This window comes from Cygnus olor, chromosome 3 (assembly GCF_009769625.2).
Source record: "Cygnus olor isolate bCygOlo1 chromosome 3, bCygOlo1.pri.v2, whole genome shotgun sequence".
Taxonomy (NCBI): domain Eukaryota; kingdom Metazoa; phylum Chordata; class Aves; order Anseriformes; family Anatidae; genus Cygnus; species Cygnus olor.
This window is the reverse complement of record NC_049171.1, coordinates 52664334-52690619: the sequence shown is the minus strand read 5'-3', so window position 1 is coordinate 52690619 and position 26286 is coordinate 52664334. Positions and strand designations below refer to the sequence as shown.

General features: G+C 42.2%; 1 protein-coding gene across 4 annotated transcripts in view; it reads right to left on the bottom strand.

Moving 5' to 3' along the window:
* Positions 1–6210: 6210 nt before the first annotated feature.
* The window catches only part of DCBLD1 (discoidin, CUB and LCCL domain containing 1), a 48696-nt gene continuing 28620 nt past the window's right edge, over positions 6211–26286 (bottom strand). The window contains exons 6-16 of one of the 4 annotated variants that reach the window (XM_040552927.1): positions 24956–25089; positions 19974–20014; positions 18472–18687; positions 17608–17738; positions 15669–15816; positions 15463–15579; positions 13873–13963; positions 12792–12841; positions 11119–11238; positions 10860–10904; positions 6211–8603 (exon numbers count right to left, since the gene is read on the bottom strand). In XM_040552927.1, the coding sequence (XP_040408861.1) occupies positions 8086–8603; positions 10860–10904; positions 11119–11238; positions 12792–12841; positions 13873–13963; positions 15463–15579; positions 15669–15816; positions 17608–17738; positions 18472–18687; positions 19974–20014; positions 24956–25089 (1611 nt within the window). In that variant the 3' untranslated portion in view covers positions 6211–8085. The remainder of the gene's footprint in view (positions 8604–10859; positions 10905–11118; positions 11239–12791; positions 12842–13872; positions 13964–15462; positions 15580–15668; positions 15817–17607; positions 17739–18471; positions 18688–19973; positions 20015–24955; positions 25090–26286) is intronic. The other 3 variants (XM_040552928.1, XR_005818524.1, XM_040552929.1) reach the window with 3 other exon arrangements.

Sequence of the window (26286 nt, the reverse complement as noted above, 5' to 3'; positions counted from 1 at the left end):
CCTGCTAGACCACTTCAGGGCTAACCAAAAGTTACAGCATGCTATTGAGGGCATTGTCCAAATGCCTCTTGAACACTGACAGGCACGGGGCATCAAACACCTCTCCAGGAAGCCTGTTCCAGTGTTTGCCCACACTCACAGTAAAGAAATTTTCCTTAATGTCCTGTCTGAACCTCCCTTTGCACAGCTTTGTGCCATTTCTATATTGGCAAGACTGTTAAGTCTTACAGTAACTTAAAGTAGTTGTCTTGAGTGCTCTAATTAAATATGAAAGTGCAGTTTGGGCTACCTCAGTTTTATGCTGTTGTCAAAGTCAAAACTTGTCTATTACTTGGTAATTCTAATTTGTGACCAGAATCCTACACATTTTTAGTGCTAAGTATTTGCACTTTTATTTAGAACCAGAAGGGGGCAGCAGCTTCCTTCAAATCTTCAGCATTCACGAGACTGGGAGAAACATTATTTCTTCAAACTTCAAAATTGTATTTATTTATTTATTTATTTTGTAATTGTTGTTCTTTATACTGTTTCTAGTAACGTTTACTCTTAAAAGAGCAAACATCCAGTCTAGCTAGCATCCTGTTGCAAGCGCTTTTCAGGCGACACAACTTACAGTAACCATTGTTCTCTACATCTGTGCAGTATACGTACAAGCAAACTTGAATACACACACACACACAATTATAATTTCATATAGCTCTGGATTCATGATTTGTTGAAGACTGCTTAAATATCTCCACCTACTACTTTAAAAACGAGTGCTTTCTTACAAGCACACATACAAGCAGTGAAAGTTTTGTTCCGTGTTTGTGGGTGGATTAAATATCTCCAAAAGAAGAGGCCAAGAGCATTGATAAAACACAAAATGACTTATTGGGTCGGTCTGTAGACTCTCCTGCCTGCACTTTGCCAGTGCCTTTCAATTATGGTGTGCAACCAGCCTCGTCACATTCCTGGCACCTTTGCTGGGACAGAGGCTGCCCATCACGTCCAAACGTGTTGAGATTTGGCAATGAGGAGAAGCAAAAAAAGGGAGAAGAACATTACATTTTGCTCTTGTCTAGTTTCAGACTGAAGGTTGTTTTTTTGTTTGTTTGTTTTGGTCAGGAAAAGAGAGATCTGTTCACACTGACCCACCCATCATGTTTTCTCTACCACTATTGCTTTCCAGTGACTGCCAAATGGTAGACCAGTTCCCAAACATGTCTGTCATTAACCAGGTGATCAGTGAACTTATCAGCCAAATGTTCTTTTGCATAAAATATTTATGTCCTTGATGCTGGTCCTTAGATAGTGAAGTGACTGTACTATAATCAGGGGGGATAAAGTGTGACTTAATCTGTTGGAAAGTTAACTATGAACTACGGACTCTAAAGGGGTATCTTTATGATGCCATATCCCAGGCATGCGTAAGATAATAGAAAAGTTATGGCAGCATTGTTACCAAAATTATCGGCGGCTTTGTGTTGCAAGTGTCAAAAAGGATGTGTCCTGTCTTTTGTGACACAGTTCTGTATGCACTTAGGTACATACGGAAGAGAAAGTAAGAGCTGTCCACAACCTTTTTACATCCGCATATGACTCTGATGTTTCCATGTTACAGGCCTACTTTATCCAGGTCACCAGATTCAAATTTTATAAAACTGTCTGTCAGAGCAGATGGTGTAACTTAAGGATAAAAAGCTTAGCCATAGATGTGAAGAAAAGCCGCCTCTTCAAGTAAGGTCTGCTAGCACGTCTTAGGCTTTATCACCTATGTCTTCTCTCCTTGCATGACAGAGAGCTTTTAACAGGTTTGTGATTGGTGTTCTCAAAGACCTTTACGTTTTTGGGTGGGTTTGATTAGTTGATACAGCTCTGGACAAGCGGCAGCATATCTATCTGTCTCAGTTTGTCCATCTGTGGAATGGGTTTCCTGGGCCACAGAAGCTTAGACGTGCAAAATACATTTGGGAAGGCTGAAGGTTCTCGTATGTGCCCAAGGCATCAAATTGTTCAGACCAATGGCTTGGTAGTGGCTAATGTAATTTGCTGTCTTTCTACAGCCTGTTGTCCCCTTCTTTTATGGCCAGTGTCACCATCTTCTCTGCTGTCTGTCACTCCTCATGTAGCTCTTTGGGAGACTTCTGATAAGCTCCCTGTAGTGCGTCAGGCTTCGGCCACTGCTGGAAGTTTCTGTATTGTTTGTGTTAAATTGTTGCTAGTATTTCTTTGATGGCTAGAACTTTGGCATTATTTCTTGTCTACCTACTAGAGAAAAAGCGTATTTTTTTATGGTCTATTATTGTCTGTTAATATCTGATCCAACTGAGAGAACTTTGCAGTCTGAGTAACTTGTTATTTTGCAGATTTTCTCACTTCTTTTGCTAGCTCAGACTCACAATAGGAGTCTGATATATGATGGATATTCAGAGTTATTGTTCATCTTCAGGTGGGCAGATAATGCAGGTCTTTAAGGGAGCTTTTCCAATCAGGTCTGTTAAAAAGTTTGTATCTACCCAAAATTATGGATTCCTGAGGTCAGTTCTGGATAGTGGTCAGGACATGGGAGCCTTAATTACAGTAGTGTGTCACCTACGTGGGTTTATATTTTTGGTTATGCTGAAAAATGATGTCGTGCTGTAACTTAATCAAGTTGTCTCCTTCCTGAATTTCTCTTTCGGATACCTCTGTCTGAATAAAAGTAAGTGGGTTGATAATCTCTTGGATGTCACGTGGACTCTTGGTAGCGGTGTTGCTAGTGGCTAAATAAATAATGAATCCAACTCAGCCCGAGACAACAGCTTACTGAATAACCTCTGCATACAGTAAATGGAGAATGTTTTTCAGGACTTACTTTTTCAGGACTTAATGTGATGCCAAGCCTAAACAAATATGGTGAAATTTGAATGAAAATCCTCCAAATTCTCGTGTCCAGACTACACAATGAGATAACACAGAAAGGCAGATGTTAGGCGTCCTCCTTATCGTTTACAACACGAGTTTTCCCCAACTAAGGATGTCTCTCCTCTTGTCTTTATCTAGTTTAGAAACACTTTGATCCCTTCTTGTATGCCCTTTGGAGCTGGTAGGACTGTACCAAGGGGCTTCAAAAAAAGAAAAAAAAAAAAAAAAAAAAAAGGAAGCTATCAGGAATGGTTTCTATTTTGAGTTTCAAAGTTATCGTGCAGTAATGGCACCTTCCCTTTAAATCAGCATGCTCCTTGAAACTTATTCAGTCTTCAGTAATTCATAGGCATTGCCACTGCTCCTTTATAGTGTTGTTTGTCTTGTTAACCCCACGCAGCTATGGCAGGGTATTTTTTGGTATAGGTGTCAGGTTCAACAGTACTGACGAGGTTCAAATGAAAAGATAAATTCTGCTCATTTACCCCATACTATACTATTGCAGAAGGGGTTGGAGGTCAGTACAGGCTTACATCATCACTGACATTGGAAAGAAGAGAGCAGAATGGACTTACTATTATGGAAAATACAGAAAAAAGGAATGCAGCAACATGACCTTGTCATTCCTACAGTCCAGACTGATTGCAGGCTAAAGGGAACTGTTTGGACACACACTCACTGACCAAACCTAACCTGGTTTGGAGAGAGGATTAATGGAAGAACACTGATGGATTTTTACATGGTTTTCAGTAGATGCTTGACCCTGCAGGACTTCTGTGAGACCTCTGGCTCATTTCTTAGAGGTCACAAACCTCTTGTTCAGAGATAATTGCTTTTTGTTACTCACCCCCGCTGAAATGAATTTGAGCTGCATGGAGAGAAAGTACTGGCTTTGACAAAAACAACCTAGCACAAACAAACAAACAAAAAAACCCGTCTGGCTTTAGCAAAAGCCAGGACACAGACAAATAATTACATTTTGTTTAATGTTTATTAAGTACCTCAGTGTTGACTTTTTATGCACAGTTTTGAAGGTGTTGCCGCAACGCAACACTACTGTTTTAAGGTCAAAAGGTATTAGTGTAACTTAGTGCAAATAGTGTAATTTGTTATGGCAATTGCACTTCTTTGCTGTGGTTTTTAGGTTCTTCAGAGGTACTGGGTGAGTGAGGTCTCATGCTGAATGGCAGGAGGAGTCACCACCTGTGTTACACAGACACAAAATGGAGGCTGCCTGTGGGTGGGTCACAACAGCGATGGCCTGGGGGCTCCCTTATGACCTCTCCAGAGGCATGGGCTCTGCCACATACTGACACTGGGCACCTGGCTTGCTCTGCACTGCAGCTGCAGGTTAGATAGATCATATGAGCATTGTAAGGCCTCTGCTGCCTTCTCCATGTGCTGCGTGGCCACAGGCCCATTTTCCTCCCATGCAGTAGAGAAGCGTCCCGCAGCAGCTCAGCTGGCAGTGTCCCAAAAGCCTGGCAATGACAGGGTGGCACTGGGGAGGGCACAGCAATCTGTGCCATACATCTGCACGGGAGAGAAGACTCCAGCACCACAGAAAAAAAAAAACAAATCGTACCTGGCAATGATGGTGACCCACCAAGCACTTAATCAGTCAGGTAGCTCCTGTCATGGGGCCTACGGCCTGACATTCCCGTCCTGTGCAGGGAAAGTTTGTGCCACAGACTGGCCACTACAGATATCTGCACAGAGTGGGGAGCTGCCGAATGATGGTCAATAATGGGGATAATCTGAAGAAAGTCTGTATTAAAATTCAGTCTTCCTGGGGTTTAGCCAGGCCAGTACTGCAGACAAGCTGTGGGATTCACAACCTGCTTGTAATGGCTGGGATCCAACCTCGTGGTTTTTGTTTTTTAAGAACGAAGCAGGGATCCCTCCCTTACGAGCACACAGCTGTGAGGGCTGGTGCTGGGGTCACCACAGTTAGTTCAGTGGTCGCAATGCTCCTGAGATGCGGGCATGTAGGCTACATACACATTTGTGTATTTGTTGTGGTGTTTGGAGAATTTTTATTGATTTATTTTTTTCTTTGGGGGTCATGGTGGTGGGTCTTTTTTAATTCAAGTCACCATCTTTTGCACTGTCTTACCTCAGGAATCTTTCTTCAGTTCCTTCCGTTAGAGACAAGCAGTGACAATGTGTGACCCTGTTCATAGCACAGCCAGAGGCTTGCTATCAACGGCGACTGGAACAGGTAGACCCTTAGGGCTGTGACCAGTTAATATTTAACCTTCTTGTGAACTCTGGCATGGTTTTACTGTTCCAGCCTACTGGCAGCACCTGCTCAGGAAAGGAGTTTGGTACTGAATCACTGCTGAAAGTCTTCGTTAACCAGATGGTCAGTCTCATAAAGAGGCTAGACTCTGCTCTGCCACAATCTCTAGCGACATTGGAGGGAGACCCAGTGCAAATGCAGCCCTTCCTACTGTGTTAATGTTTTGAAACAGGGCCTGTTCTAACCTTCGTTGTGGAAGGAAGATTTTTAATTATGTGGCGTTTGCTAAGTCTGACTGTGTTATAGCTGCAGCTGGTTTTGGCTGTGAAAACAGGCTGAGGCGGACAAGCCGGAGGAGCCATTCTGAGGCAGAGCATGAGGACGAGCCACCACTGCTGGGAGATTCGGGCAGTGCCTTTCCTTCCTACATCAGGGTTTAGTATCTCCACCACCATCAGAATGGAGAGACTACACAGGTAGGAAATTATGTGCATATCTGCTGCTAGGGTCACCAAAAACTGTTTCCCAGGCTGAGGGGGAAAATGACAGTATGACACTTGTAGCATGCCGCAGATGCAGAACACATGTAGCAGAGGCATGCCAAAAGGTTATTATAATACAAGCCATGGCATCGATTGCCTGCTGCTGATGCACTGCTGATGCACTGCTGCATTATGTTGATGCCTCATTAGGTGGGGAATAGCTCCAATTACTGAGCTCTGCTTGTTTGTGAAGTGACAAGTCAGGCTAATTAGCTGTGTGGGAGGAGTATTGGTTACAGGCTCACTGGGGGGGGGGCATCCTCATCCTCTCCTGTTATGTGCTTCCAGCAGCAGGGTTGGGCGCAGAAGTTTGTTCGTGGGCTCTTCTTCTCTAGAGATTATGGACAGAGAAGCCAGGCTAAATGGGGCACCAAGATAATCTTTTTTTAGCCTGTCATACTGAGAACGTAAATTGCAGCCTCGCAACTGGCACTTTTGCAGGGAGTAAGGAACACTTATTTCTCACCCCGCAGGATATGTGACAAGAGTGGGTGTGCAGTGATGATAAAGTCACCAAGTTAAGTACCAGGCCTGTGTGACTGATTTACAAATACCAGTGTGCTTTATTTACATAGACATGTAAACAACAGAAGGTAAACAACACCGCCCAGCTCGGTCTAACAAACAGGCTGCTGCTGCTTCGCTTCAGAACCTGAGGTGTTTTATACATTTCACAGAAACTGTATTGACAGTGAACACAGGAGGACTACAAGGTTAGCTCGACTCTTTCTTCTTTGCACAGGAATTGCATGCACTGTGCATCGGCGTGACAGAACTGCACCACTGAGGCCACGAAACAAGCATACATGAAGAACCCACTAAGAGCTTTTCTTAAGGTCAGATATGGCATGAGTTAGCAAGATTTGTATGTAGTGTCAGTACAGCTGTTCTGTATTCTTACAGCACTTTCCATCCCAGGATCTGAAAACACTTTATGAGCAAACAGCAAATCTTTGCTGCATCCTTTGCAAACAATCCCGTTTACATGTAAGAAAACAGAGGGCCTTGAAACGGTGACTTTCCCAGCGCTCACGTTTTAGTGGTCTAATTTCCTAGCCCTGTGCCTTAAATATACCACCGTTCTTCCTTCCCAGAAGTATATCACTTCTTGATATTTTAGGACACACTTTCGAAGTTAAGGTAAGGCTCCAAGTGCTGCAAGTAGAAGGGCAGCGGGTGGTCCCAGTCACCACTGAAGCTGTTTAGCTTCAATGACACCTCTGCTGAAAGAGGAGCCAACTACTGTGCAATACATTGCACCCATCCCCAAGCTTTTTCAAGTTTGTCCAAAAACAGAATTCATGATAACATCTGCTGCAAAAGAAAAACTATTTGAAAACAACTGTGCCGATCTGCTGTCTTGCAAATTTAAATGCAACAGTAAGCCATACACACGCTGTGTTTTACTTTGACTAAATATTTCAAATGGAAATGTTACACTAAATTTGTAAGACAGAAAAATACCCAGTGGAGTAATTAAGAGTTCAGAAGCTATGCTGCTTTGTGTCAAGGAATGAGTTTCCTTATAGTTTAGCAGCAACAGCATCAGCTAGGGCTTGAACAGGATTTAATTCTTAGCTGTAAATTCACATTTTGTTTCCACACACATTTCTTGAAAAAACATATTGGCAGGTGTTGTTATTTTTTTTTATTGCAGATGTGTCTCAAAGTGATCACCATGGCTTGAATCCAATGCTGGTTCCACTTTTCTACCTGTTTTTGACATGAATAGCAAGTTAGGCTCAGCTCATATACTAGATCAAATTCAAGCATCTAACAACTGCTGCTAAAAAGCAGCTGGGCAGGTGAGATTGAACATGATATTTAAATGCTCAGCTGCCTTCTCTTGTGCACTTCATGCTTCAAGTAGTTTTACTTCTACCCTCCCAAGAACTATAGTGATGCCCTATCTTCAGTTTTCATAGGAAAGAAACTGAAGCACCACAACCTCAAGATACAACAACCTTAAGATACACAACCTTAAGATACACCATATACAGCTGTCAGTACAACCGCATATGAAATAGAGGGAGAAAGAGTTTTTTTTTTTCTTGAACAGGCATTTCTGCAGTAATGTTTTTTTTTTCTCCTTTCAATTCCACAGGTGAAAAGGAAACTTAAGAAATTCTCCTTAAATAAAAGCTATGTACAAATTGCACACATTGCAAACGGAGCACTGAGATCAGTTAAAGAAAATAAGATATACAGTCTTCACTGATAACATCTCTCTTGCTATAAACAGTGATAAACAGCATATGCTTTCTTCAGATGTCAGAACCCAGCAAGACTGCAATATTATGTACACAGGGTTTGTTTGCCTTCTGCCTTCCACAGCAGAATCCTTTAAAACTCTGTCTTCACTTCGGAAGCTGTGCAGTGACATTCCTGTGCACCACGTCTCTCTTGCTCAGCACATCACAAGAGAGCTGTCATTGCTGTCTGGCTTATTGGTTTTAGGCAGTCTCTGGGGGTTGAGTAACCCTCGCTCCCTAGCGAAATCGTCTGAGGTTTCTGGTAGTCCGTACTGTAGCTCACGGAGGTCAGAATACTGTTAACTTTAGGTTTATCATAGTTTATTACGCTCTGGGGTGTCTGATAGTCTCCGTTCCTTGTATCGGTTTTGCATGAGCTAGAGAAACTGCCGGCAGAGAGGGAATGCTTCTGCGACGAGATTACAGGTACGTTGTAGCCGTTTTCAGAGGGGAAATTATTTTCTCTGGTGACGTGCCGCTCTATGATCGGGGTGGCATATTCAGGTTCTTGGCTGGTCAGGGGCAGCGCGTATTCGTGCCGGTTAGCTCTGAGCGGACAGTGGTAGTGGTTTTCAAACTCTGCACTCCCCCTCCTTCCCTCCTCTTCAGTGTCCATGGGTCTGAAAGTAGATCCTTTCCGTGTTACTGTTCCAGTTCCAATCATGAGAGGCTGCTGATAATCTAAAAAGAAGTATGAGCTGCTCAATAGTACATAGGTGGATTATTTTACGTAGTAGATGGCAGAAAATGGTTATTATATTGAATCTGTGATTATCAGAGATGTGAGGAAATGGTGCCCCAGGTCTGTCTCTGTAATCTCCTTCAGAGCCCAAGCACTGCAGAGCTTGGCAGAAGCTGCTCTGCAGAGGAGCTTCAATCTGCCAGCCCTTGCCTCTCTCCCTGCCTGCCTTTCCCCACCTACCCCCCCCAAATACATTATCATCGTTTCTGGAGTATACTCCAAAACCCTAAAAAAAGACAGAAGTTAACAAAATATCACCAGCAAGCCAGAGAGAGGACTTTGCACGAAGTTCCACGAAGGAGAAGTTCTCAAAGCACGCGTTCGTTCCACTTTGGGAATAATTAAGATGCCTGGAGGATTCTTAACGAGCACAAGTGCCGGCTCTATTTAAAAGGAATCTCACAGTAGCTGACTGACAGGAAAGATAAAGTTAGGCGGAATGGCAGCCAAGAGAGTCAAGGGAAGTGTGAAATGTGTGAAGTCAGATCAGAGCTGAAGCGTGCGCACGAGGGGGGCAAGCCATAAGGCGAGCAACAGGAGTGGCGTGGCCGGGGGAACGGGATGGTTAACCCCACCGAGAGGGCAGAACTGCACTGGCCACGGGGAAAGGACCTGAGCAGGAACACAAAGTGAGATCCAGGGAATGCAGCCTCCTCATGAAGTGCATATTCACACCTCTAGTCAGAGGATACCAGGCTACCGTGTAGGAGAAAGATCTGAGCTAACCAGGTTTTCAAAACATCACGGAAAATTGTCACGAGGAAATTCAACCTTCTAACTTTTTCACTTTGGTGCTAGTGAAAATCGCTTCCTGATAGATACGGTGGCCTGAACAGCTCCAGTAAGTGACACTGATAAAGTATTGTATTTTGGCGCAGGCGTGAAGAAAGTTAGCTCAGTTTCTGTTTTGGCATCATAGTTCATCTGACATGAGCGTCAAATTCAATCCCATATGTCCTGTGAAAGATTTTTCTGGCAGTTCCTGGCTACTTCCCAAACTTCAGCATGTAGGGTGAAGGTGTTAGGATATGTCACTAAGTGATGCAGCTCTCGCCAGCATTGCTGCTGCTACTCTGAGTAATCTCACTCGCTCAGCAAGAAGCGTCCCCACTTGCTCTGGGCTGCCATGAGAAGCAGCAAACAGCAGGGAATTTCGAGGGGAAGAACTTCATGTGGGATGGTGCCCTACATGCAAGTTTTGCGTGCCCTCTGCAATTTAATTAGGAAATAGCATTTGCTGTGCATTTCTGGGCTGTGCTCACAGTTTTTATTTCGTGTTTCTTATTTTTAAGGCGGCTGTAGGTGAAATGCAAAGCCTTGGGAGCTGTCAGGACAGAAGGAGAGGTATGAATTTTCACACTGCAGGAGGAAAGGCTGGGGAGAGCAGAGACTCCCTGCACACAGCCAGGGTAGCTGGATAACCATGAGTTATAAGGAACCTTTGCTCACACCCTTTCGTTCATGAAATAAAACTGCTTTTTAGGTCTCTGCATATTTATACTGAAAGTTTCTGTAAAGCACTCAAACTGTCTTTGACAGATATCCAGGGGTAGCACCATATGGAATTACAATGATCATTCTTTTTTTTTTTTTTTTTTCTTTTAATGCATTTCTCTCTGAGAAACACACTGGAGAAATCCTAAGAAATTCCTAATGTCTGAAGGCTGGAAACAGAAAATTAATTTTTCAGGAAGATTGCTGATGACTGCTATCATAAAATGGCTGGTTGGCCTAGCCTTTCCAGACAGAGAAAAACAGTCAGGGATAAGATGTGCTAAGAGGATGAGTTAAAAACCCACCCGTTTGCGATACAAATAGTACTGATGCAGGGATCTGCTCTATCCAGACAGTGACCTGAGTGACCTGGAGCCAAGGCAGAACAGGAGAGGAGCACTGTGGTGTTCTTTTCTGCTCCCTCATCTACCCACTGCTACTTCAGGAGGCCTCATCTCCAAACTAGTTCAGGCACCAGGACCGCTGCACACATATCTCAGCACGACGTCCAGCTGGGAGTGAAATCCCACCACAAACCAACTAAGCAATTTTTCTATTTGATCAGCAGCAAGAGGCATTATATTTTGTACCGCTGCCAGAGATGTTTGAGTTTAAGCAGAAACGTAGAAATTAGTCAGCAAAGTCAAACTACTCTGCACACTCTTGCACTGCATCTCTGCCTGAGTGCCTTCCACGCTTACCTTGAATTGTAAGTATTTCAGAGTGAGGGATTTTTTTGCCAAAACCTACAAGAAAAAAAATCCTATAAAAGAGAAGTTTCAGCTAGTGTTCCCCCCCAGTGCTGCTTCACTATATGTCTGGGGTAAGAAGAGATAAATCTGTTCCTTGGCCTCAGCTTTCGTGAAGATTGGAGCTTCTAATATTGCTGGTCTGTAGCTCCTTGTTAGCTGCTCTGTGCACAAAATAAAGTGAGTGTATCAGAGGGGGAGCAACTGTTACCTGCCATGTCACTTGTGACCAGATCTAGTTTTTGCGGTGTCTCCTTCTCATTACTATAGCTAATGGTAAATTCAGTCGACTGATGTCGGGTGAAGGGCTGCTTGATTTGTTTCCAACAACCTGTGATAAAGAAATAAAAATAGAAGACATCAGAAAGTTAAATGCTTAAAATCAGAAGGCTTATCAGAAAGTTAAATTGTTGTTGTACTCATTGCTGTCAAAAAAAAAAAAAAAAAAGCCCCCTAAATTTGCAGGGTGACAAAGTGAATTATCAGCTGAGATTTTCAAGTAAAAATTAAGCTATATAGAGGATTTTTCTCATTTGTCTTTCTTGTCAAGAAGGGCTTAAACTCTGTAGGTGCCTATATTTATATCTTAACAAGGTGTATCAATAAAATACAAGCTTTAAACAGCTGCATCATTTATGTAGAAAAAATAATGCTTGACTTTTTTTTTTTCCCCTCAGTAGCATGGTATAGCTTCTGTTTACTTGATACCTCATCACCTGCACCTATCAATTAATTTGTTCTCACAACATCCTCGTGAGGCAGAAGAGAGAACATCCACAGTGTCAGTTCCTTGCCTGGTGCCTGTAACGTGAGGTTTATGGAGGTGATGTGAGGTTTATGGAGAGGTGGGGTCAGCTCCCAGCTTGCTAAGTCCCAAGCCTGGTTCACAGTGTTTAGGAGCTTGATTTACGGAGCACATAATCTACAAATGAACTGAGTGGGTAAGAGGCTATCTTCAATTTCATGGGATTTGTCCTCATTAGCAAGTGAGAAAGGATTATGATGTGACCTTGAAAAATCATATTAGCAGATATGATGTTAAGTACAAATTAATTTTCTAATGAGGGTGAGCTGAAATGGGTAACAGAGTCCCTTTCCCTGTCGTCAGCACCTGCCGAGGGATGAAATTTTGGAGCTGAGCTGTTGCAAGAAATGTGTCAAGAGACACGCGAATGGCTTAGTGGTTTCTTTTCTTTATGGAAAGCTAAGATTCAGAAGGATATTCCTCTGCAGAGTTGGCCCACCAGGAAAAACAGCTAAACCCCAACTTCCAGGCTGAGAAGAGACCCTGCCCTAGAAAGCATAACTGAGCAAGACAAAGTATGTTACTTCACCAGGGTTTTGCAGGCATCTCCTAAAGCAGAGTCCTCAAGCCAATTTTCTGCTCTGATTTTACATGTGAAGTACAGATCAGTTTTGATAGGCTTCGTAAATACAGTCCCAATCAGGGAGGGCAGCAAGATGGAAACACTAAAGCCATAAAAAATTTATTAGCCCTTGCTCTCTTGGAGAACAGCAATCCCCTCTGCTGTGGGGAAAAAGAGGAAAGCAGCAATTTTCTGCAAAATAGGTGTTTTGGAGGAGGGAAGGAAAGGGAGGGCACCTGGGAGCACTCTTATATGCTAATTTATGCGCTTTGTATAATAGATCTTTTGCTAATTGCCTTTCTGTCATAGAAACCAAATTACATTGTTTCTCTGGGCACTGTGCTAGGATGACACAAGTGGGACTATCGTTTGCCATTTCCCTCGTATGAAATAGTGAATTTGAATGAGGAAACGCGGCTGTTCTTTGAGAAGCATTTCACGTGTAATTGCATAAAACCCTTCCCATTGACCTGGCAGACACGACAGAACAGGGCAAAGCTCGCCATTCTCCACTAACCTGATTTCTGAGCATTGGAAAATCCATAAGAAAGTCCTTTGGCTTCTTGCCTGCGAGAAGAGGAAAGCATTTATAAACTTCTGCACTCACAGCATTTCATCTTCACTCCTTTGCTTCAGCAGAGAATCTGTGTTTAGCAGCTGAGAACAACTGTTCGCTTTTAGTTTCTGGAGGATGGCGTTTATTAGACTGCAAGGCATGCAAACCAGGATTTTGACGCTCAGTTATTTCCCCATCTGTACGTACGTCCTGAGTGCTGCTGTTCAAGTTCCTTCTGTCTGGCACTCGTTGAGCTGATGTGTGCATGTCCTTATCTGTCACTCTAGGTTATATTTGGGGTCTGCTCTTCTGAATTCTTTGACTAGTTTGTAGATTTTACTGGAAATTCAGGGCAGAGCTGAGTGCTGCTAGGGAGGAAGCAGCATCGCTGGAGCTTTGCTTATACTTCCAAATCCCTACCTGCTGACAGATGCATTTTCCCTGTTCTGCATTCGAAGGCAGGTTTGTAGGAAAGGACAGCTAGTGGGACCCAAAGCTAGCAATGCTTCTTCCAATCTGCTGACTTGTGAAATGAAGTGGCTTAGTTTTATCTGCTTATCTCAGTGTATGTGTGCAACTCCTTATAGATCGGCTGCAATTTCAGCCTGCACGGTTAAGTGCCCTCAGTGACCAGGAAGCAGAAACACAACAGGAGAGAAATGAGGGAAAATGCTTCAGATAGCTCTAATGTTCCCCTTACTGATTTTTTTTTCTCTGGTTCGGTGTGCAAACTGTTCCATCTTTGACTTCACTACATCTTAGCACTTGTGGGTATACGTAGGCTGAAGGGACCAGCCAGTTGCATTGACTGTAAATTGGGGGGTGCAGTTGTGATTTAGTTCACCTTTGGTTTCGTCTGACTGGGGGCTGATTGAGAAGTACAATTTACAGAGACACAGCGTGAGTTCTATTTGGAAGGAAGACTTCCAAAAGATATCAATTTCCAGTTTCCTGGTAAAGAGGCTCTGGAAAGAGGGCATGTAGTCGGAAGCACCAGCTAGGTAGCCACAAATACCTCCAATGACAAAAGACAGTATCTTACTTTCGTAGGGCTGCACAGATACAAATTCCAGAGAACAGGAACAGACACAGCACTATGAGGATTGGGACAATTATAGCTGTAAGCTTTAAGCCTGCATGAAGAAATAAATGGATAAAAGTTAAAAAGGCAAATTACTCTGAAGCTAGATATTTTTTACTGCACAGAATACAGCAAAAGGCAGATAATCTTGCAGGAATGCTCCTTGCGAGAGGGCATGAAGATGTAAAATCATAAAACTGCAAAACTGCTCCTCAGCCATCCTCAGTTGCCATGTACATATGTGGAACAGTGCTGAGGCAGAAAAGTTAAATGCATTTCTCAAGGCTGACACTTGGTTTACTATCTATACGCATCCTTAAAAAGAGCAGCTCTTTCTTATTACATGCTAGGTAACTTTTTTAAAAGGCCCCTTACAGCAACACAGTTTTCAGTTGCTTATGAAGCTGCTAAATAAAGCTGCAATTTTCTATGCCAAGTATCTGGCTCCCGCTGAACTGGTTGAAACATTTCAGTCAAAATAGTTCAAAGATTTCCAAGACTGGAGATAGGGAAAAATGTTTTGCTCGTGTTAAACAAAAATGGTTTAGAGCAGGGATTTGGGAATTATCTGTGGGGTGGCTTTTGTGTCAGGAGAGTGCATTTCGCTCTTCCTGCAGACACTTACAAGGCTTTGAGAATAAGGCAGTGCACATGTCCACAGGGTATTTACGATTTAGCAGATAAAATCTCTAAAGATCCCTTTTCCAGTGAAGATGGATACAGTTTACCCATATCACTTAACAGATGAACTGAGCTTTTTCTTGGCAAGAGAAATGAAGTTTCAAATCTTTTTTCTTGCGGTGATCACTTCTTTCAACCAGTTTGTTCAGAGAGAGAGAGCGCTACAACCATCAGCTACCTAACGGGTAGCAGTGTTTGGTGTGGTGGGTCTCAATTCCTGCCTGGCTATGGATCCACCAGATAGTCTAAACAACAAATTTTATTTGTTTGCTTTATTAAGATCTAAGGAACTACCTCCACAACGTTAACGGATAAAGATTGCAAATTAAGACACTGAGGGAGAGGTGTGAGAATGTAGCTTGTCTGAGACCCATGAACATAAGCATTATGAAAAAATGTTCAATTACACAATTGTGCACTACTGTACAGTGCTTGGTGCTGGGGACCTGCTCTGGGAGGAGTTATGGTTGATCTGGGAGGAGTTAAGGTAACACTTTTGTGAGACCACTGTCTCGTATATTACAAAAATTAGAAAATAGAGGGAGAGAGTGAAGAAGACGAGAGCTCCTCCAAAAATGCTAATGACTGCTCAGCATAGTCCACTGAGCCTACCAAGCACGGCAAATAACCAACATGACAGGGAAAAGAAAGCATGATATTTCCCACATCAAGGAAATTAAGGCTTTCAATTTCTTTCTGTGCCTCAAGACAAAAACAAGCCATGTTCCTCCCTATTCTCTCAGTAGTTAATCTTTTAAAAAGTCTGAAGGGAAAGTAAAAGTTTTGATTTGTGGGAAAGTTTAAAGTTTACTCAGGCTGGGATGAAGACATGATGTATCGTAGAGAAAATGTAGTGATGGGTAGCATTACCTAAATTGGTTTCTTCTGATGGGATGGGCTCTGTAACAGTTCTGTCTTCTTTTCCAAGGGAGGTTTCGGTGCTCTGACTTGTTTTTTGCCACATTGAATGCGTAAATGAACTGTTCACTGCAACAGAGAGCAGAGGATCAGTTGTGTCGTGGTAGCACAGCACACTTTTGGGGCACTGTGCCTGGGAAGCACTGCTTACCCCATACCTTGCATTATTCGACAGCCGATCAGCTCAAGCTTCAGTGCTATGCGTTGGTTCCAAGTCTGAGGGATGATCCGCACATAGCGGGCCACTATCGGGGGGATGAAATTATTACGTACGATGTCACCAGAATTGGAGTTGCCTTGGAATATCTGCAACAAAATGCAAGCAGGTTATTTGCTGTGTTTTAAACGTCTTTCTCAAAAATGCTCCTGACTTCTACCTTCAATCATTTTCATTATCCAAAACCAAGTATATCGATCATCTGGGGTGTAGCCACAAGACTTTTGGAAATGGGAGATCTGAAAAGAAACAGTCTTTTTAGTTCTGACAGATGATCACATTTTCCTATTAACTTGAGGAAGAAAGATTATCATTCTTTTCAATTCTGTGTAATTTCTAGTTAAAGTATGCTGGTATAATGCTATCATTTTTTATTTAATAGCACTGCAGTGCCCTTCCTTGGGCAATGGGGGATACAAATGTAAAAAGAAAAATAACCCAACCAAAGTATTTATTTATTTAAAGTGAAATATTTTTAGACATTTTAGTAAATTCCTCAGCTTTCTGTACCAAGACTGAAGACTGACTATTAACTATGTAGCTGTATCTCTTTCTTTCTGTATTATACAGTGTTTCCCAGGATCAGTTCAGCCTGCATACAGAACAGTAGCCCTTGCAAAATTAGTTCTTGGAGATGTTTCGGCATGGCCTATGAGAATTTAAGAGCCTGATCAGATAGGGAAGCAAGCTCAGCATATCTTAGATAAGACAGCAGGCCACACAGGGTTCAGGTGGGACAGGTTTTGTCATGCTCCGTAGCTGAAACACATCATATATAATAATACTTTCATAATTTTATTTGTAAATAACAATTAACAGTGGAAAACTGCAAAACAGCAGATTTTAAATGGCTAGCCTTCACAAAATTCACCTGTTACTAGGTTGACTTTTCAGTTTTTGGGGCAACATCCCCTAAGTTTAACATTTATCACTTAAAAAATCTTAAGCCAATTAACATTGTGCAGTGACATTCCTTTCTGTACAAGCTAAGAAAATCAGAGCTATTGGAAATCTCACCAAAGCTATTGGAAATCTCACCTGTTCTCACAGGTCTCACAAGTTTCTAAAAACTATAGTCAAGAGTGAGGACCAGGTAAAGCCTTACCCTGGAACAAGCTGAGCTCCCCCAGAAAGGATTAGTGAAGATCTGGAAATGTGGGAGCAGAGGGGCTTTTGGAACATGAATTTTTCACAGAAACGTGTTTGCATACCGACTCGTGCAGCACACCCGCTGCTTGCAGGAGCCAGTTGCACTGCTTTTATCAGTTCATTGTTGAAATCATTCAGAGTCTGACAGCTGTTGTGTGTACAGGTTTTTTTGGTTTATGAGCATTTATTTTAAGTGCAGTTACATTGGTTCCTACAGACTTTTGTCAGAAGAGTCATGCCTGTGGGGGGTAGGAAGTGGGGCAGTCCCCAATACTACCCGAAGAGAAGCTCAGTCTGCAGGTGCAGCTCCACCAGCAGAGCTGTGCTTCTCCCCGTGCCGGCTGTTTTGCTTTTCTGTGTTTTGTTTTGCACCATCCTGGTGCATCTGAAGCTGAATCTCAGCTTTGCTGATGCAGTACAACTGCTGAGCTGAGCTAAATACTTGTCCAAATAGCCTCTTGTACAGCTTCAATTACACTTTTTTAAAAATAAAAATACTACACACACTCACATGCCTCTGTATGTATATCTCACAACTTCAGCAAGCGCTGGATAGATTCCTTGTTTCAACAAGCTCACTATCTACTCCGTAGCTGTAAATTACTCTGGTGAAGGCTGTCCAAGTCCAGACAAGTTTGAAACTCCTAATCTTTCTTGACAGTGAAAGCCTGTCTTTCAGTGTCAAAGCAGCATATACATTTTTTCTCTGTGCTTTTCCCAATTTCTCTTACCTTTTCTTCATTGCTTAGAATTCCTTTGTAAGTTCTCCATTTCGAGTTGTTATTTTTGTAGTTCATTATAAACGTCTTTACATAAAAGTTAAAATTCAGTGTAGTGGATCCAGAACCAGTGGTTTTAATTCCTAGTAACAGAACGCAGAAGACATTTTCAAGTTAGGTTTCCTTCTCAAAGGAAGATTTTCAAATGCAAACACACAAGAAAAACCAATTCAGAGACCTTTGTCTTCAAAGCCTTAGTTTACTTTTCAGACTATGTTTGGAATTCAAGGGTCGTCACTGAGTTTAAAAGTTGAGGCAAGAATGGAAATCATCACTGAACTGTGAATTTCAAAAAACAGAGCTTTAAACAGAACCTGAGTTAATGACTCCAAAAATGGTAATTATTTGTTTTGATATTATGGTCCATATCAGCAGTCTTTACACTTTCAGCAGCAACTTTAATTTACCTTTTTTATCACTAAACCAGGAGTTGAAAACAGGAATCTCTTTCACCAGGGCCATTATTTCAAATTCTGTGACTTTGAAACCTTTCTTATTGATTCAAGAAATGCATTCTCAACAGATCCTAAGCAATCATTTACCATACATCCAGATTCTACTGGTCACTGTGTAAATATTTTGTTCTGAGCCTACAGCATCCTTACAGATCATGCATGCATTAAAGTGAGTCCAATCCTATCTTAGTATAGGAAGACCAGTCTTGTGAATTTCTGTGATTTCTTTAGTATGAAAACAATATTCCTTGATACATAGCATTTAATGACATTTATTGAAAGAAAGATTGCATTAGTGCATTATTAGCTTTTCAACTTTCTCCAGCAGAAAACCCAGCTTCTAATAATCGGTGTGATCTACCTGTTATTCTCTTCTTCTCTCCCAAGTCTATCTCTAGCCATTCACGATTACTGCTGTGGTTAGAGGCCCAAGCCAGTCCCTGGACTTGAAGCCAAGCCTTGTCAGGAGACCACTGGAATAGTTGTCCAAATTCGTTGGTCTCCTCCCAGTAGGAAGACGCAGTGATCTGGCTCTTGGAGAGGAATGCTTCATCCAGACTGAGAGATTTATTGCAGCCTAGGAGTCCCAACACAGACAGACATAAGCAGTCATTGTGTGTTTTCACAGCATATTTTTACATTAGGCTAGCAACATATGAAGACCGCCCACAACAGCCAAGTCAGATGTTGCCTAATCTGGTGCTAACCTGATGCCGTCCATTAACTGTGGTGTTTGCCAGTCGATTTATAGTGGATAATGCAGTACTGGGATGGAGTCCCTCTCCTTTACCAACTCAGCTCCTACACACACGACACCTTCTGACTACATCTGTTATTTTTAATTTGCCCTTTTGTTTTTTAATCTCTGAATATTTTTTTATTGTTGTTCATGTGAAGACTTCTTATATTTATTTATTTTTTTCCTTCTGAAACATAATATTTATGTTTAGAGTTTGGCATTAACTAATTTTGCTGTACAAAACATTTTTAAGATGAAGGCACTGTACCAAAAAGAACACTTTACTGTAAATATTTCACGATTTTCACCCGCAGTGAGGGCTAGGAAAGTTACTCATTAGAGAAGCTCCTTGATACTGCTGCCAAGAGGTGATATCATGAAGGTAATAGCTGCAGGTATGTATTATAAAATCCACCAAAGAACCCACAAAATTCTACACATCAAGGTTCCTCAGAAAGAACAGGCCAATGTGATATGGTTTCAATGAAGTTAAAATAATTTCCTGGCAATTTCAAAGGCCTATATATGTTCAACAATTTTCAGTGGAACAGTAAATGATTTTATCTAAGATGACTGAAATATAACTCGAATGAATGAGCACGAACTTTTCCCCCCTCTTTGCTGTGTTTTATGTAAATTAACAGCTTGACAGATTAAAGATGCTTTTGCTTCTTTGAAACTCATAAACAAAGGTAGCTCTGTGTAAGTTCAGTGTAAATATATTTTCATTCTTCTGTATGTTTTAGTTCTGGTATAATGAAGATGGAACTTATAAATATCTGAAGAAAAACTGCTTTCATTTTCTGCCACCTAAAGTACATAAAATAGAATTATCTAATTGCCATTTTTCATATGCTAGCACTAGAAATGTAGCATCAGAATACTATTTCTGTTTCTCATCTATGTGCATATGACCCATTCCTATTCTGTTTTCTTTCTAGCTCACTTCATATCCCCTCAATTTTTTATCCAACTTGCCAATTTAAAAAATTGTTGTCCTAAAATATCCTTACTGGACACAATCTAACATTCTTTACATTGTGATTGCTTTTCAAAACTTTTAGGAAAGTACTTAAATAAAAAGGTGAAATGTGAATATCTAAAAAGGAAGGCGTTATTCTTACCATTTGAAGTAAATATAAACCGCTTATCTGACAACGAACCACTGTAAGAAAAGAAAAAGTAATTCAGCCTTTCAGGAACCAGCCATAGGAGTGCCAGAACATGGGCGGCTTCACTGTGGCACAAAATCACTTTTTATCTAGCAAAATATCTCTGGCCAGATATCTGCTTACTTTGCTGCTTGACTACCTACCTCCTAAGAGCACTCTTGTGCATTTCATGCTGTGTATTCAGGTCACTAACAGCAGTTTTGATCATTTGCTGTGCCTTGAGGTGACTGACTCCCCATCTCACCAGCCTGTTACTCTTCCTGTGCACTTCTGCTTGACTCCTCTGCACAGGACCTTTATCGATGCTGCAAAATCCTTCACCTCCTGCTCCTCAAACCAGCAAAATAAAAGCACACAAAAGAAGCCAGGAGCTGGAAAGCCAACAGGGACTCGCATTACCTACAATGCCTGCTCCAGTGTGGGGCTAAATGCTCTTCTCCCATCCGTTTAGAGTAACTTCACTGAAATCAGTGAATTTCTATTGGCGTAGTCCACATCTAGTTTGAAGAAAATCTAGCCTTAAGTTATGTTTTGTTGTGACCAAGCCACTTTAGCTCTGGCCATTCCCATGTTGGCTAAACGTGCGTACCAGACAATGCAAACTGCTGCTTGTTTTAATCTGGTTCAGATTAAATGGATTATGTTCTGATTAACAGTTTGCTTCTGTTATAACCACGTCCAACAGCTCTTATCAGTTGTTGTTCTTTTGGCTCTGTTAACAGCAGCACATCTGTGGCTTCCCTTTCGTCCCTCCTCGTAACAGACTACTTTACTTCCAGAGCAAAGCCATTCCTTGGGCCACCCTGCACAGCCCTGCACAGCGCAGACCACCATGAAATAACCGTAGGAAGGGAAAGCTGTGCACTCCTTGTCCATCCACGGAGCCACTTTCCTTTCTGATTCCCACTGAGATATCCCTGAGATCGTTTTCCAAAAGTGATCCCTTTGACTGGCTGCATATTAAAAATGAAAGCATGGATTTTAACCTGAAATTCATTCTGATTTCCTGAGAATCTGGCCCCTTCAATGCTGCTCCAAGTGGCTGCATGCATCAGGTGCCCCTTTTTAAAAATTGTGGCCAGTGCAACTGAGCAGAGCAGTAAAACAACTGCACTTCATCATCAAGACAGCTCCCCTTCAGGCTGCCCTTTGTTGTCAGCCAGGAAAATTTCCCTGAAGGTTACCTATAAGAGTCCAACAGCCTATAGCCTAGCAGTGGTGCACACAGCCATATGTTTAGAGAGTCCTGCAAATGGGGAAGTGGAAAGTGGTCCTGTGTCAAGGTCAATAAAAACACTGCTTCTTTTTGTCACTGGGAGAGTTAACGCCTACAGGCAAACAAAATCCTTCAGGGATGATGGAGGGCGAGGAGAGTAGCTACGATGAGAAATTCAGCCCCTCCCTCCCACATCTTCCCCCCAGGCGATCCTCATGGGCCATCGGATGTGCTCTGCTCGCTACAAGCCAATTTGGAACTACAGCCAAAACTATTCTTGCTTTCTTAGTGAATACAAAGCAATCCAAGAGAAGAAAGGGAAAGGAAAACATGCAGTGATCAGTAAAACCTCCCCAAAATAGAAATCACAGCACTCTTCAAATACTTATTTATATTTATATACTATCCCTTCATAATAGAAAAGTCACTGAGGTCCCTTTCAAACTACAGGTCTGCAATTTTAGCAATGAAAGGGAGGAGGTTAGCATTCCCAAGATCTATAAAGCTATAAAATCAAACTGAAATATTTCTGCTATAATTCTGCAAGTCACCGAAGAGGACAAACTAATTCAGTAAGTGGTAATTCATCAATTTTGTAATGTGACAGGTGGCATTTGTCACACAAATTTCACTTTGTCCTTTAAGGAATGGCATCACCCTGTGCTTCTCATTTTCCTGGCAACCTTCATGATCCTGCCTAGCCAACAGCACCAGTGACAGCATGGCAGACCTGTGCTGGTGCCTCTGAAAACCAAAAAAAAAAGGATGCTGCTTCACATGATAAATGTGTGTAAATCTCAGATCCATTTTTTCCAGAGTCAGTCCCAAGGAAGCTTCTTATAAGCAGCGTGGGTTAACACCACATCACATATTTCACAATTCATGAGCATGTGGGCTCTTCAATTTTCAAAGACAAATGATTTCACATGTGCAGATGTACAGTTACGGGCCTCCACAGGCAGCTCACATTACAAAGTTAAAACCCCATATATTTGTACTCGGGTAGCAGAACTGTCCAATAAATCCAGCCACTTGATCTTCATTATATCATTTGTGGGTTCAGGTCCGCACATGGGGCATGAGAGCTGAAAATCTCGTACATAACAGGGCATAACAAGCACACTGAAAAATGAAGTCAGGGAGGCCAAGGTCAGGTCTTAAGGGCTGGCAAGTGAGTGATTCATAATTCTGCTGTTACATTATAATACAGATATGTAACAGCCCAATGCACACAAGCAGCGGCTTTGGATGAGGTCAGTTTCAGCTCAAGTCACTAAATAATTTAAATCTTTAATACTGAAATCCACTATAAATGATATTTTAAAAACTTGAGTAAGCTTTCATTTAAGGGAGTACAAAGAGCTGTGATGACACTGCTGTCTAAGCACCGTTCTTTCCTTGCTGATGCTGGCTCTTCGAAGGAACATATTGCAGCACAGAGGTACCTGAGGACAGGGAAACTAGGCAGCTTTGGAAATACATATCATAAAAGCCTTTTTAAAGCATGAAATGCACTGGTTCATTTTCTTAGCAAACATGCCCACTGTTTCTAGGAACACATTTCCATTTGAAATACAATGATTTCCCTGCATCCTCCGATGTACCTCTCCCAGAGTAATGGGATCACACCAGCAGTTCATCTGCTCCTGGGATTTCCCCAGCTGCCAGGAGCAGCAGAAGCATCCTGTGAATGGCTGTGCTCACCCTCCTACTTTTCTAAAAATCACACCATCTCACTTGTAGGGTTCCCATTATAAGCCCATTCACCTTTGGCTGCCTGAATAATCTGCAGAGAGATCTGTGTGGCTCCTCGGGGCAAACCAGTCCCTTTGAGAAATGCATCCTCCTCAAGGAGTGCCTCTTCTGCCCCGGGATGCAGGAGATTTAGGGTGACAACGCTCCTCATTAGGGTGCTCTGTATAAGCGTGATGAATCTGAGCCTGGGTGGCTCGTTTCAGCCTGGGAGCACACGTCTCGGCTCTCGCTCGAGTCAGTGGGAGTTGTACCACTCGGTGTAACAGAGACGAAGACGCGTCTCTGTGGGCACCTTCATTACTCATGTGAAATGTATAAGACATTATGTGAGTAGCAGCGTTAAAAGGACACTTGGCGGTTAAGTTCACGGGTTAATTATGCAAACAGTGTTTTCCCCCAGCACATGTACATTTGCTGTCTTCTACGCTTCATTCGTTGCTCACTAACTCTTGTACTGTGAAAAAATACAAGTGGGAATCCCAGCTGTCTTTCATTATAACATTTTATGTGCTACTGTCTGAGTTACTCCTTGGATTCTCAAGGATCACACACACACACACACAAATGTATATAAATGGTTCTACGACATCTTTAGCTACAGCACCAAATATTTAATTTCTAAGGGTTTCACAAAGCTGGTATGTGTGACAGAAAGAATTTGCATTGTTTGCTCTATGGGAAGGCTCAGTGCCTGAGCTGAGCTCTCAGTCCTGCTTTGCTTCAGACAAAATTAAAGTATTTTTCTGTATATTTTAGCTATCAAGCAACACGTTTAAGAAAATATAAAATATTTAGGCTTTAGAGGCCTTCTGCTAGAGGTCAATGTGCTACCAGCGATCTACATGCTACCCACTTTGTGTATTCCAGTGCCAATATTCAAAGCCTTTCAACCTATACTTAAGGTTAAGAAGAGCAACAGACCAGATGAATGCTTATGTTTTCTATAGATTCACATGCTAATGTGGCCAGGATCGCTGGGATCAAGACTTAAAAATTAAACATTTGATTACATAATTTGCTCATCAGCTGGCAGAAGTGAGATGCATACATGGAGAGCTTTAAATTAGTTTCAGTTTTGACACCACTATGTTTCGTGGTGATCCTGTAGCTGGTTTGCCTTTTTCTGTTTCACTGAGAGAAGGGAAACACAGAATGCATACAAAATGGCTGATATGGTACTGTAGTTTTTTGTTGTTGTAGTTCTTGTTTCAAAATAAAAAAGTCATACTGCCTTAGCTCTTTTAGTCTATGGGACTGAAGATATTTCCCTTTCCACAAGAAAAAATGGATCTTGCAAAATCCAGATAACATTTTAAAATTAAAAAATATGAACCAACAGGAATGACGGAGGCAGTTGCTAGAAGGGTTTACTGTACTGGATAGAGATTAGAGGATTTATTTCTACTTCAACAACAGCACAATTAAAAGTCAGAAGATAAGTGGTAAGTATAACACCCTTGCTATAAATATTCTAAATGAGAAGAATTCTGAACATGTCAAAAGCACAACGTTTAAGAAGGTATTCACTGAATCCCCTATGGCTCAACGGCACTTTTTATTTATTCATTCTTCCTAGGGTTTTTTTAAACTCTAACATGAATTTAGCATGATTTATTAGCACATCGATTAAAGGTGTTTGTTGCAGAACATCATACTTTCATGTATCTGCTAACAAGGTAATTTGCAAATGTGTTTTGGAAGGAAAAGCAAAAAGAGAAAGAAAATACAGCCCTGTGCTGTATAAAGCCACATAAACTTGGAACGTTCTCCTACAATCTGCGCCAACACCATTTTAATACAGCCATAGAAACAAACCCCAAAAGCCCCAAGACCCACACCTAACATCTTCTCCTTCCCCAGAAAACCATCGGTGTGGTGTCCCACCTGCTTCTGCTGACCTGCTCAGTGCATTATGCTCCAGGGATCGCCCCCAGAGCCGGCGGCGGGTGCCAGCGGTACTCACTCGTGCGAGGGGACGCCGTTGGCGATGACGCCTTCGTAGCGGCTGATGCCCTTCTGCTGGGTGACGCTGATCTGCCCGCCCAGCTCGTCCGCGATGATGCCCGCGTGTATTGCCGACTTGCACAGCAGCGACGTCTGAAAGGCAGAAGGCATCACACCAAAACACTCAGGGGATGGGGCTGACAAAGCAGTAATGCTCCCACTCCCAACCCACTCTAAGTGTTGGAGCAATAAACAGCCTGCACAGGCATAGTAGCAGTAAGAAGTATGTGTGTGGGACCCACAACAGGAATCTTTGAAACAAAATACATCTGTTTCCAACAGACAATTTTTGTTTTCAAATGAGAAAGCTAATAATCTGGTTCTGGGAAGGTGCTGTAAGGTTTTAACCTAATAAATAGTTGGCCTGCCTCAGGAAAACAAAGTCAAAGGCAACACAACCAGCCTTCTTTGCAAAGGGAAAATTAGAATTACTTCCTGAACTTACCTGAAGGCAGATCTGTCTATTATTGTGTACTGCCTTAGGATTTGTGGCATGGTATGCATTGGGAAATTCAGCTGTGTGTCATTCACATGGGCACTTCCACCACTTTCCAAGCTGGGGCGCCTGACTGTCCCCTCCAGGGAGGGCTGGGTGCACTGGGGACCCAGGGGCAGCAGGGCACATGGAGCCCTGAAGGTCCTTCCCATCAGAAAGCTGAATCCCGTGTTCATGCTGGAGGGAAATTTTCTTTCAAAAATTCCTCCACCTAGATAAGATCTGCATGAGGTCATGCCATGTGCTGCTTTTCTTTTCTAATCACCCTGTACAGCAGGAATAACTCAGCTAATTAGAAGGCGATGTGGCATTTCTTTGTTTTTTCAGCTCTGCCGTTCTCCGGGATGGGGCGTTGTGCTTGAGTAACTGGATGAACAGGTTGAACGTGAACACTGGTATTTTGGAAACTCAGCAACTGCTTTACCTGTGACATGGTGGGATTTTACTTCAGTGGAAGGATTAAGCTTACTCCACTGTGAAAGATGCAAAGATTTCAGAGGCATGAAGGGAGGGAGGTGAGGGGCACAAAAAAGGCAGAGCAATGTGTGATAAGAACTGCGGGTAAAACCACTCAGGCAACTTCATTTTAAAGATCAAGCAGTTAATAAAGAATGATCCAAGGGGTTTTTAGTTACCAGTGGGATGTGATTAAGCAGAGTATAGTATTTATTTCATCTCAGAGCAGATTCCTGGGATACTGCAAACAGAATCTTAAAGAAAACCCACAAGTTACTGAAATGCTTTTTATTCCTGCAAGAGATAACTTTAGAAAAGAAATGCACACGGACTCCAAA